At 42.3% G+C, this 12507-nt stretch overlaps 1 protein-coding gene across 3 annotated transcripts in view; it reads left to right on the forward strand.

Annotated features, from left to right (window-relative positions):
* The window catches only part of LOC146344713 (beta-galactosidase-like), a 59842-nt gene that overhangs the window by 3182 nt on the left and 44153 nt on the right, over positions 1–12507 (forward strand). Inside the window, exon 2 of one of the 3 annotated variants that reach the window (XM_084858028.1) lies at positions 1800–2038. The exons of 1 other annotated variant lie outside the window; for it this stretch is intronic. In XM_084858028.1, coding sequence (XP_084714154.1) covers positions 1898–2038 — 141 coding nt within the window. In that variant the 5' untranslated portion in view covers positions 1800–1897. Of the gene's footprint in view, positions 1–1799; positions 2039–6969; positions 7078–12507 lie in introns of those variants that run through there. One more of the 3 variants, XM_084858030.1, reaches the window with a different exon arrangement.

The raw sequence follows: 12507 nt of genomic DNA on the forward strand, positions 1-12507 counted from the left end.
GCACAAAGTATTTATAGAACAAGTTATATAAATGGTATTTCTTCACAGAGAATAATGATGGAATGCACCATTCTACAATAGCTTTATTATCAATCTAAGTTTATTATATGGCCACAGACTTGTTCAAATAGCTTTATTAACAGGAGTGGAGCAAACAGTATTGCAGCTTTATTAATAGGAGTGAATGATGTTATGAGCTTTGCTACTACGGAAAGTATAATTTTGGCTGATTCTAAAGTTCCATTAAAATCTCATGTTTGGGCACAACACTAAATAAGAAACAACTTAAAGCAGCCCCAAACACTACACATTAGAAATAATAACAAAACCATCCTTTTTGGAAGAATGGGATTACAGTGAATACAACTGTTAAATATCTGAATTTGTGGATTTCAGACATTCTCTGTCCTTTGCATTGCCTGCACATAGCTTGTGGGTTTAACAGTCATATTATGGAATGAGTGAGAGCAACTAAGAAAACGCTAATGATTAAAGCTTTTAGCAAGGTTATACTGGCCAGGATGAATAAAATGGAAGATAGGTTTATTGTGTTCTTGATCCGGTAATTTTCAGTTTTCCAAGGCTGTGCTAATGGGATTGTCACCTTGTGACTGCTGGCACCGCTATTCCTGTTGAACGAAAGAGGAGCATGTACAGTCTTCGAGAACTGGAACTGCCCTGCCCTTTGGAGCAATCACCCCTTCCCTTTCTCTCCTCACCTAATTGTGATGTTAACCACTGTTAACCGGGACTATCAAAACAATGTGAGAAGCCTTGCCTGTGACAAGCATTGCCTAGAATTTCAGTAATCTGAAATTCAGTTTTGCTGCTTATGGGACAGTGTAGGCAATGCCATGGACTGCATGTATAGTTCCAGTTAGCAGCAGGAGGCACCATCTTTCTGTTACTCAAGTCTCTTAGGTCTCAGAATTCTGGGCTGCATCATCCTTTTACTTTGCTTGCGCATGATGGGAGTAAATTACCATTTATATACACTTTGCAGTTCTCAAATCACCTCGCAAATGTTATCTCACTAATAACAATCCTGAATACGGACTTGGTGGATAGTGGGGGGTTAGGCTTAGAGAGAGTTAGTAACTTGCATAAAGCTACCCCATGAGTTCATAGCTGAGATTTGAATTGGAGATTTCAAGCTTGTAGTCATCACATTATACCAGTTTGCAGTGGCAGAGCCATGAAACAGGACTTTCTTGAATGCTGAGTAAACAGCGTTCAGGGACCATATAAACTGTTAGAAGCATAAGAAGTGCCTCATACTGAGTCAGACCCTTGGTCCATCTAGCCCAGTATTGTCAGCACTGACTGGCAGCGACTTTTCAAGATTTCATGAAGCATCCTTTCCTAGCCCGACCTGGAGATGCTTGGGATTGAACCTTCTGTATGCAAAACATGTGCTCTGCCGCTGAGCTACAGAAATGGTAGCTGTAATTGAATTGTTTCAGAGAAGTCTTAAATTGTATGATATTCTCCCCAAGAGTTATTCAAATTCTTGTGGATCCTAGTTGTATATACACCAAATGCCTACATGTTGGGGAAGTAAGAAGGTTTTGTGGGGAAATGTTTTAGAATTGGACTCTTATACTTTTGGAACTGTTGGGGTGCTGCTGCATATGCTTTTATTCAGCAGGATCTGAAAATATTTTTGATACATTGACTCTTTTTATCCTATAATGTAGTATCAAAAGTGCTGTGTATCATTGGTTGCTTTTGTCTAGTTTTCACACTTGGGAGGGGAATGTACTTTATTATCCAAAGCTGATGGTAGTTCCTGGTTTCAGGCCAAATTGACCAAGAAATCCCTCCAGAACTACATTATCGTTGACTGGAAACTCTTGTAGAACAGCAAGGAAGAATCTGGAACCATTCAAGAATAGAGATGATCTTCAAGCAGTTACCACTTGAAGCAAAAGTTGCAGCCGTTGCTGGAATAGTCTTCTTCTCCATGATAGTATCACGGACATATCTGACTGAAAGGATTGAAGTGAAAAGATTGAGGTGGCTGCTCAAATTGCAGACGGTATTATTTGCTAATGCTCTGATGCTCATAGGATCCCTTCACATATGGAGAAGCACAGTGACTGTATTCTACAGATCACTAACTGCCAACTCATTCTGTTTCATCTTGTGGAAAATAGCTGTGTTCATGTTCCTGATTTTGGCACACTCAAGCTTTTTTACATTGCTGTTTCTTGTAGCAGAGGAGCCTTATTTCTTTTCTTTAGCTGCTTACACCTGTCTTGGAGGCTATATCATCCTTATTTTCTTCCTCTTCACCCTAGGTTCTCTGGAGCAAGGTTATAAACTCTTGGCTCAAAGAGATGCAAAAATGAGACAAATCAGTAAGAATGGCAAACTGGCAATGAAGCCAGCTCTAGCAGTTATTGTGACAGTTGCATTGACTATTCTTGGGCTCCTCAATGCTTCCCAACCTCCTGCAGTGAAGTCAGTGACCATTCCTGTTCACAAACTGCCATTGTCTATGGTTAACCTGAAGGTGGTATTGCTTTCTGATATTCATCTAGGGCCCACTGTTGGGAAGACCAAACTCAAAATGATTGTAGACATAGTTAAAGCTTTAAAACCAGATATCACAGTGATTGTTGGTGATCTGACTGATTCTGATGTGAAATACCTTGGGCCTGCTGTGGAACCTCTTGGCGAGCTTGACTCCCGACTGGGGACTTATTTTGTCACAGGGAACCATGAGTACTATACCTCTGATGTCAACCGTTGGTTTGAACTGCTGAAGTCACTCAACATTCGCCCGCTCCACAATGAGAACGCAAAGATCATGTCCCCCAAGGGTAGAGATACTGATTGGTTTTGTCTGGCAGGGGTGGATGATATTGAGGCTAATGTGTTGCATTATTCTGGGCATGGCATGAATTTAAAAAAGGCTTTAGGAGACTGTGACACTGATCATGCTATAGTCCTTCTTGCCCATCAGCCACTTGCTGCAAAATGGGCTCTCCAAGCTCGGCCAGATATAAATCTGGTCTTGTCTGGGCACACTCATGGAGGACAGATATTTCCTCTGAATATTGGTGCCTATTTCTTGAATCCATTCTTTGTTGGTTTGTATAAAGTTGGACAGAGCACTTTTGTGTATGTCAGTCCAGGAACCATGTATTATGGCATACCGATGAGACTGGGAAGTAGAGCAGAAATAACAGAGATTATTCTGCTTTCTCCCTCATCAATATAACAGCTTTGGAATTAATTTTTCTTCAGCCTGTACAATGCATCATTGTGTGCACAAAGTCCATTCACTGTAGAATCCCACAGATTTCTCTGGAATGCTACTAGACAAGTTCTTAGTTCTGTAAGTCATGGTGTCTCCTTTTTTAAATATAACTTTTTTTACTTCTATTACCAAGTGCCTGTATGAAACATGCCTAGAATTGCTGAAAGTCTTTGATAAGTACAAATCAATTTAATTTATTGGGATTGTGGTGGTGATGGGGATGCCACTTCTGAGACACTAAAGGAAAACACTGATGTTGCCAGTGAAGAGGATAATTGCTGAAGCTTATTAATAGCTTATGTTCCATCCTCTCAAAAGTGTGATGAAATTGTGCCTCTGTGCATCCTTTGTGTGTATATGTATCGCCCCCGCCCCCAAGCTTAAGGGCTTCCACTCTGGGTCCGATCAGTGCGTCATCTTCTAACCCAATACACTGTCTTTTGCAGTGGCGAACATGAGTTTTGTCAGAAGCTTAGCATGTTTTGTGAAGACTTAATTTTTTGGATCAGTGCAGAAAGGACTGTGTGAAGGAAACAGCTTTTTTAAAAAATAAGGTTGTTTATCTGTACTGAAAGCATAGTGCCCATTAAAACTGTACTTGAAATCTAGGCTTAAAAGAGGGAATGAAAAATAGTGTTCAGCCCTGCTCCACCTAAAGTTAGTCACTCTTAAGTCCCATTGAACTTAATGGGACAAGGTAATTTTATGACTAACTTGAGCCCCATTCATTTCAGTAGGATTAATGTCACTAACTGGAGTTTGTTTGGGGCCTCCTTATTTAGTTTCGAGTTGCAACATTAAACCAATAATATGGAAATTGTCTCATTAATAGCTATTGATCAGAACATCAAACTTGCATTTGAATATCATGTGCCCAACTTAATTCAGTCAGAAAATACTTTGATTTGTTTCTTCTTGTGACTTTCACAACCTTGGGGAACAATCCTATGTGATCCACCCTTGATACTCATAAGCCTCTGAACTTGGAGGCTTACGAGTATCTAGTGCAGAGCAGGAGGCGATCCTTGCCTCCGCTGTGCCTCCCACTCTGCATTTCGGCTAGATGGGTTATTTTACCCATCTAGCTGAGGTATCGTGGAGGGGGAGAGAAGGAGGCTGGAGAGGCCTCAGGATAAGGTGTAAGCTGGCCTCTCTTGTCCCCTCCTCTCCCCTCCCCACCCATAGGAATGCCCCTTTACCTCCTCCTGGGGTCGCTTTTGTGACCACAGAGAGGCAGCCAGTGGCGGCTGCCGGGGCAGGGAGTTCAGATTTCTGAGCCCGGGGTTGGAGCGCTGTCTCCGATGTTGGATCCAGGAATTCAAACTATCCCCCCAGACTCTAAGAGCCATAGGATTGCTCCTCTAGTGTGTGCTTAGTTTCTTCCTCCTTTACTTGTTTGGTAACTGATATTGAAGCAAATGTGACTAAAGTGCAATCCTACGCATCTTTACTCAGAATCAAGTCCCATTGTATCCAGTAGAAATTACTCCTGGGTAAATCTGTATAGGATTGTAGCCCCAGACAAATTTAGAAAGTTTGCATTTTGCATTAAATATCTAGATTTCAAAGTGAAATGATTTTTGGATAATCCCTGTCTCTCTTTCTTTCCTCCTCTTCCTCCTTTTCTTTTGAGAACTTCTCTTTAAGCCCAGAAGGTTCAAGGCATTGCTGTTTTTGTAAATCTTAATTTAATTTTTCTGGCTCCTTTCCATTAATGCTATATAAACATGGATACTCATTACCCTTAGGTTCTGTAATACAGGATCATATCTTGTAATTGGTATGCAAAAATGTCTTTTTAGGCCAGTAATTTGTGAAATTAAGCCAAAACGTTTGAGGATTCCTGATACAACTTTCATCATGTGGTGTCTGAACAATATTGTCATGTTAACCAGATTGAGCATGTTTTTACAAATGACCATATTTTGCAACTTAACCAGCTTTGCATATAACTAGGTTTTATCTACAGCCTCCACCCACTTGGTGAAGTGCCATTTCCCACACTCCTTCAACTGCTTGGATCTCTGGGGAAGTGCAAGGTGTGTTAACAGTCATCTTGTTGCTTGGCTAGAGGCTACAGTCAACTGGCTGTTTGTGTATCTAGAGGCACTACACTGAGTTTCAAACATTCACCATGCAGAATATGTTTGCTTGAACAGCTAGCACCCAAAGTTACTGGAAATACCTGCATTGATGCCCTTTTTGCCATAGAGTAAATGAAGGCTGTAAAACGTAACTTCTAGCATTTATAGAATTCATTTCAGTTGTTCATGGTGCTTAGTGTACACTATCTTGGTAATCCTTACAACAGCTCTCTAAGATAGGCCAATATTGTTATATTTATATTGCAAATTGGGGTGGAGTGGGGCAGGGGTGGTCTGAGAGGCTGAGAAGAGAGTGGTGTGCCTAAGGCCACCTAATATGTCAGTGGCTGAGCTGAAACTTGAACTGGGGACTTCTTTGCTGACAATTCATAGCTACACGGCCACTATTTGCCTGATTTGTTGTGGCAACTAAAAATTGCCTCCAGGCAATACAGGGAAACACACACTGGACCAATTCATACAACCAAGCAGCCCACCCTGTGCTGTCCAAATTGGTGAGGTTGGGTTCTTGGCATGATTAACAACCCTAAAACAGCCACATTCATTCTGGGTGGTTTATTAACGACGCCAGTAGCCCACCCTCACCGGCTCCAGATGAGATGACAAGCTGCAGTTGCAGCTTGAATATTTAAAAGTTGCCCGGCACATGCCGCAACCCACCAAGGTGGGCTGCGATGATCATGTGAATCCGATCCCTCTTTCTTGTGTTAGTCCACAAATCACTGGTCTCTGTGTGTAGTCTAGTAAACAAAATGGGGGGGGGGGGAACGTACCCCATTTTTTTGTTTTAAAGACTTATTTCCAAGGCTGGGGTAAATGTGTTACATGTAGGTATCTTCACTGTTGCCTCCCCAACTGAAGATTTCACTGTGTATGTGTGTAAACTACAAGTTCCTACATTGGTCTATCACAATTGCCTCCTTCATGTATTACTTGCATGAAAGGGCAATGAGAGTACAAAGTGGCTGTGTTTCAGCTACAGGAGTGTTTAAAAAAAAAAAAAACTTAAAAAATGACTTATAAGAAAAGCTAAGTTGTTCCCAAATTCTTACCACATGTTTGACTTTCTCACAAGTAAAAAGGGGAGTGCTACAGGAGCCTCACAAATCTACTACCCAGGCTGCAACAAATGGGCCCTGACGATAGCTCTGTCCAAGAATACTGTGTAAGACAGGTGTGATCTTCAACATGTTATCTATGTGCTGGATTATGGATGCAGCTACACCCCTACCTCCCCCAGATCACACTCTGGGATGCAAATTCTGTCCTGTGTGATGCTATTGCAGTCACTCACTGACTGAAATTTCTACTAGAAATATGTGGAGTTGTAAGAGCAGGTATAGCCCTGCCACTTTGACCAGCAATGGCACCCTACATTGTTTTATGTGACAGTATCAAGTGGAGTTTTGGCTAAATACAGTAATGTGGGAAACATCCCCTGAGAGTATTTTCACTGGTTTTGTTCCTTGCATGTAGAAGGAACGATATACACTGTAGCAAACAAATGTGTCATTAAATTATTATTCACTGATTAAAACAAGTGTCTCTTCTAATTATCTCCTTATTCTGAAAGTTCTTGCTGATCATCTTTTGTTTCAGTTCAAGCACAAGTATCTACTTGTAGTGAAAAACTCAGCATTTTGTTTTGAAAGTTGAGCAACAAAAGTAGCCCATGTTGCAGGCACGGGTTAACAACTTTGGCCAAAGGCAAGTATCAGTCATCTTAAACCTGTTCTTGTACATGTAAATCAGCAACTTTAGACATGACATGGTATTAGGCAATTGGACCATGAAGCTCTGGGAAAATAGAGTGTGCTTTTTGGCTATTTGAGAAGAATATCCTATGGTGCTAGGCTCCATTTCCTCCTCTTGAACAGCAAGGACTGTCCTTGCCTATGCTAGAGATGGCTGTGAGATAGAGCCAAGATGTCTCTAGGATAAGAGGCCTACATACAAGCCAGAATCTGACAAGCCCTAGAGAAAGGCTTTAACATAAACCCAAGCAGAAAGCAGGTCTGCTGAATTGTCCGGTAGGAAGGCAGTTAACGTGCAGGATGACAAGAATATTAGCGGGAAAAGTGGAAGGGTAGCTGCCCTTCAACCAGGCCTGCTTAGGATTGCCACTATTTTCTGGTAGGAATCTTGTACCTTTTACAGCCTTAGAATAGGTAGGAATTCTGCAGCCCTTTCTGGCACACAAACACTGTCATGGGAGAGGCTTCACTTGTTGAATTTATGCCTGTCCTGCAGCTCTTAAAGACATAGGATCCCAACTAGAAGGAAGACATGGCAATCTTGCTCCTGGTTCTACTTTTTGGTACGTGATCCCAAATTATTTTATTAAAATCTTATATCCTGCCTCCAGAACCAAAATGAATCTCAACTAACAAAATTTAAAAATCAAATACATATTAAAATAGAGCATAAAACACAAACTACAAACTTCAGTAGCATAAAAACAAATAACAAAGGAGCAAATAGCCAACAAAGAAGAAAGCAGCAGATACAACTTAGGGGTCTCCAAATGCCTTCTCAAGCAGCTCAGCATTCTTCTGATGCTGGAAGGCTATCAAACATAATATTATTTGCGTTCTTATCTTTTTGAAGAATGTGTCTCACTTGACATGTACTGCTTCACTATGGATGGGTACCCAAGCATAAAACACATATGCTTCATATGAATTCTGAATGACACACAAGCAGCGCAGAAGTAGAGGCCTGATCCTGTATGTAAGGGGATTGAAATGTGTGTTCCACAAAGCAATTACACTTTGTAATAAAATGTATATGGTTTAACCATATCAGATGCATGCTTTTTAGCATTTGGGGGCGTGTCCTTATTTGCAACTGTTGTCCTTCTGTTCTCTTTGGAGTCAGAATGAGTGTCAGGTGGGTGGAGTCAGTTGAGAAAGTCAGTTAAATGTGGGAGATGACGGGTACAGTTAAGAGGAATTGGAAGAGATTAGAGAAGATGAAGGATGAGGTGAAAGGCTAATGGTTAGGATAGCAGTTAAAGGAGTCAGTAGGTTAGGCTGTTAGAACTATTAGTCGTTGTTCCATATCAAATGACTATATTCTGGCTGTTTATATATTTATAACCCATAAATACGGGTTTTCAAGAATGTGTTCTGGTCTAGGGGATTTTTAAGGTTAGCATATCTCACCCCACATGCTGGCTTTGAATTATACTGCTAAATATGTAAAAGGGAAAGGCCTCCTGCTCTCTGAAAATCAGTGGGTGGCAGCAGCAGGTTATTTGGGGGAATATTAGGGCAGTCTAGGCTCAGGGAGTAGCCTGAGAGACCTAGGGCACAATCCCATGCATGTTTAGACAGAAAAAAAGGCCTACAACACCCAGCATGCCCAGCCAGCCATGATGGGGCATGCTGGGAGTTGTAGGCCTTTTTTCTGTCTATAGGATTGTGCCTTTACCTAATTACCTTTAGGGGGCAGGGCCTGGTAGAGTTCTCCTCCTCGACAAACACAGGTATTTTGCTTCTGAACATGGAGGTTTCATTTAGCTATGTTATCCACTCTCTGTTACCCTCTCAACTTCTGTAGCTCAAAAACAAAGGTGATATGATGTGAAGAGTGGTTCTGTCCCAAACCCTCTTCTGTACATGTGCAGTGCATGCACACACTCTCTCTCTTACATGCACAACCACACACTCACTCAGCTTGGTTGCCTAGCAACCACACCACATTCTCCTCAGGGTTGATTTCTTTGCTTTTTTAAAGTTCCCCCTCCTTTAGGGTTGCTGCCCCATTTGTTCATGGGGATAGTGCACTCTTAACAGCTGCATGATTAGCAGAAATTCAGTCTGCCTTAATCCTACCCTTTCTATGCCAAAAAGGGTAGTATTTGTTGAATTTCTCCTTCTTAACACAGGAAACTCTCATTTGCACTAATGGCAGCTTCCTTCCTGGGTCAAATAGCAGCTTTGGAGGGTGCAACAATTTCACCAGGACCAGTCCTGATTGGTTCCCACTGCTGTAGTGATTTTAAAAATAAAAACAAGACATGTTAATTGAATATGGGCACATTGCTCACTTTTGCCTTGAGGCTGTAATTGTGTGCATGCTTACCTGAAGCTCCATTTGAGCTCGATGGGACTTCTAAGTAACCTTGCATAGAATAGAGCTGCACATTATGCCAACTGAATATACTGATGGTTGATTTTCATAATTGTACTCTTAATGTCAAGGTATAGGACCCAGGCTGCTGTCTTAATCATCTAGACATTCTACTAGTGCTTCTCCCTCCCCTGCTGGTCACAAGGATGAGTCACCTCAGGTTCTTTGTTGGCTGGAGCATATAGGGCTGTGAGCATACACTCCACCATAAAACAACAAAAAATTTGTTGAAGGAAACATATTATGCCCAATTAATTAATTGTAGAGAGTGGATAAGGAAATACTAGCAAACCTAGGGGTTAACATTTAATTCATTACAATTATTACAGAGGAAAACTATCATATGAGTTCATGTTTACCTCCTCAAAACAATACAGAACAGAGGAGGAGGTCACTATGGAGGAAAAGGTCACCCAGGAGGAAAAGCCAAGCCCATAAACATGTATTCTTGTATCCTATGGAACCAAAACTTTGGTGAACAGGGGCCTCAAGGGGAGGGAAGGAGTGGAGAGGTGGTGCTAATAGGGTGAGCACAGTGAGGGATGGAGGTGGGGGTGGCGGTTGTTCAGATAATTAAATTACATTGAAATTACCAAAATATTTAAATTATAGCTGAACCATTCTCATAACTTTTTCTTAATGTCTGAAGTCTCTGCAAAGTCATAGTGAGAAGCTGGGAAAGGTAAACAGCATTGTGCTAACTTGAATTGAAGCACTGTGCCAGGAAGTGCTTCTGTCAAATTCAGAACATTATCTAGTCCTTAACAATGACCTGCTTTGCTAGTAATGACAAACCATGGTTTAATTAACCATGGTTTGCTGAATTTTGGGTTGTTATGTGCAAACCCAGAACTATGGGTTGTTAGCCACGAATACCCCACGATGAGAACCCATGGTTTGTTGCTGGGTTGTGAACTGTGGGTTGTTTAAACCATGGGTTGTTGTTACGTGCAAACCCAGAACCATGGGTTGTTCATGGATTGATTCATCAGGCTATAGAAGCAGCAGGCAAGAGCAGTCAAAAACCACAGCCTCTTTACATGCTAGTACTGCAGTGCTGCAACGGCAGCTGGGATACAGGAAGGGAGCAGGTGAAGAAGGAGGGAAACAAACACAAGGACTGAGAAAACAAACCATGGTTTCATTGTCTACCACACGAACCCTGGGTAGGGCAACAAACCATGGTTTAAATAAACCATGGGTCGGCATTATGTGTGAACCAGGTCAGTGAGATCTACCTAATGGATAATCATTGACTTTAATAGAGATAGGGAAAAGATTATTGCAGGCACACCCCACTGTCTTGGCAGGTGCCAGTTTGCCCGCAGGTGCCACCTAGCCAACCCCTGGGCTAATGAGTGTAGCTGTGATCACTTTGCTAGAGAACTGTACAGCTGATTTGCCAAGTGTAGAATATGGGGGCAAGAAGTGCTGAAAATAAGATTGCCAGCCACTTCTTACCCGGACACATGCAGCCATTTAAATCTCTTTAGTTGAAGCCGGAGCAGACATTTGTCATTTCTCCTTAACTCTTCCCATCTCTGTAGTCCTGTCCTCTTCCTCCTTCCCTGTGGAGGACAGGTCACCAGGTATGCTTCAGGGTAGGTGAGAGTGGATGAAAGGTCAGCAGAAGGATTAGTTGGTAAGAGCAGTGGCTGCCTTTTCTTCTGGTTGACTGGAAGATATGTCAATATTCAGGGTAAAAGCAAGCCGAAATATGAGGTTAGAGCTGAACGGCAAGCTTGCTAAGGGTTGAGCACTCCCCTGCATGTATGTTCTTGCTCCTGCATCCTCATGAAAACTCGTAATCTGTTTTGTTTTCAAGTTTGCAGTTTAAAAGGACACTGTAGGCTGCATACTTACTTGGGAGTAAATCCCATGGATTTGTGAGATTTACTTTGGAGTAAATATGCAAAGGCCCAAGGTACCAAACGTCAGTGCTTTCTTCTCCAAAAGGAAATAGGTGCCCTGAACTTTTCACTGCATATTTGTTCTATATTATAAAACAGTACGTATATATTGTTTTGGTAGCATTTTTCCTGATTATTCTGGAGACACATTACTGGACACTTGTTTAGCATTTCTCCTTCTGATGCAGTGGAATAACTTCATGAGTCATACAGAAAGAAAAGATGACTGGGCTTTTCTTGTCAGAAGTTTTATTCATTAAAGTTACTCTCTTAAGCTTGTTAGGTGAAAATACTTACTAATTATGTGGGATGGGTGTGTGTCTTTCTCAACTGCTTGGCTGCTTTCTCCTTGGAGGTCATAGCAGGCGCAGCACTTAACAGGGTTTTCTTGCAGTTCCTCATTTAAGTAGCTTTCTAAAGGGTCAGGGTTACTAAGTTCCAGGCTTGCGATCAGAGACATTAAAGTTTTGCATCAGGCTGAATCTCTTATACTTGGAGCAGGATCTTTGCTGCCCTGCACCCAGCATAGGCACTTAAGGCTGGGGTTGCTAGCTTTTCATTTGGCTATCACAACTCAGTGAACCAGTTCACATGATCACTGCAGCCCCCTGTGGCTTATTTAAGCCAAAGTGGGCTGTGGCATGTGCTGGTGGCCATTTTGAATATTCAAGCCATAGCATGTGGTCACTGTGGCTTATTGTGTCATCTGAACCGAGTGAGAGTGGGTTGTTGATGTGGTTCACAAGCCACCCACAACCCTAAAACAGCCCATGGGTTGTTGTCAGGTTGGAAACTGAGCCCATAGAGCCCCAGAGCAGTTCTGATTCTGAGGAAGAGCAACAACCCGTGGGAGGGGAGCTCGCTCATCTCTCACAGGCAAACCGGCAGGGAGAGATTCCTCCTGCCTGCATTCCTGAGAGAGATAGTGACCCTGGCAGTGAGAGAGCAGGGGAGGGGGTTTTGCTGGACGCTTGGTGCAGACACAGGGAGCGGCGCCAGATGGAGGGCGCCGAGAGGAGGCGCTCTGCCCGCTTGTCGCTAAAACAACGGTTGCGTCCCAAGGACCCAAGGGTAAGAGGGAGGACCTCTCTAT

Source organism: Heloderma suspectum, chromosome 5, assembly GCF_057233095.1.
Source record: "Heloderma suspectum isolate Gila_16-S chromosome 5, 16-S_ref, whole genome shotgun sequence".
Taxonomy (NCBI): domain Eukaryota; kingdom Metazoa; phylum Chordata; class Lepidosauria; order Squamata; family Helodermatidae; genus Heloderma; species Heloderma suspectum.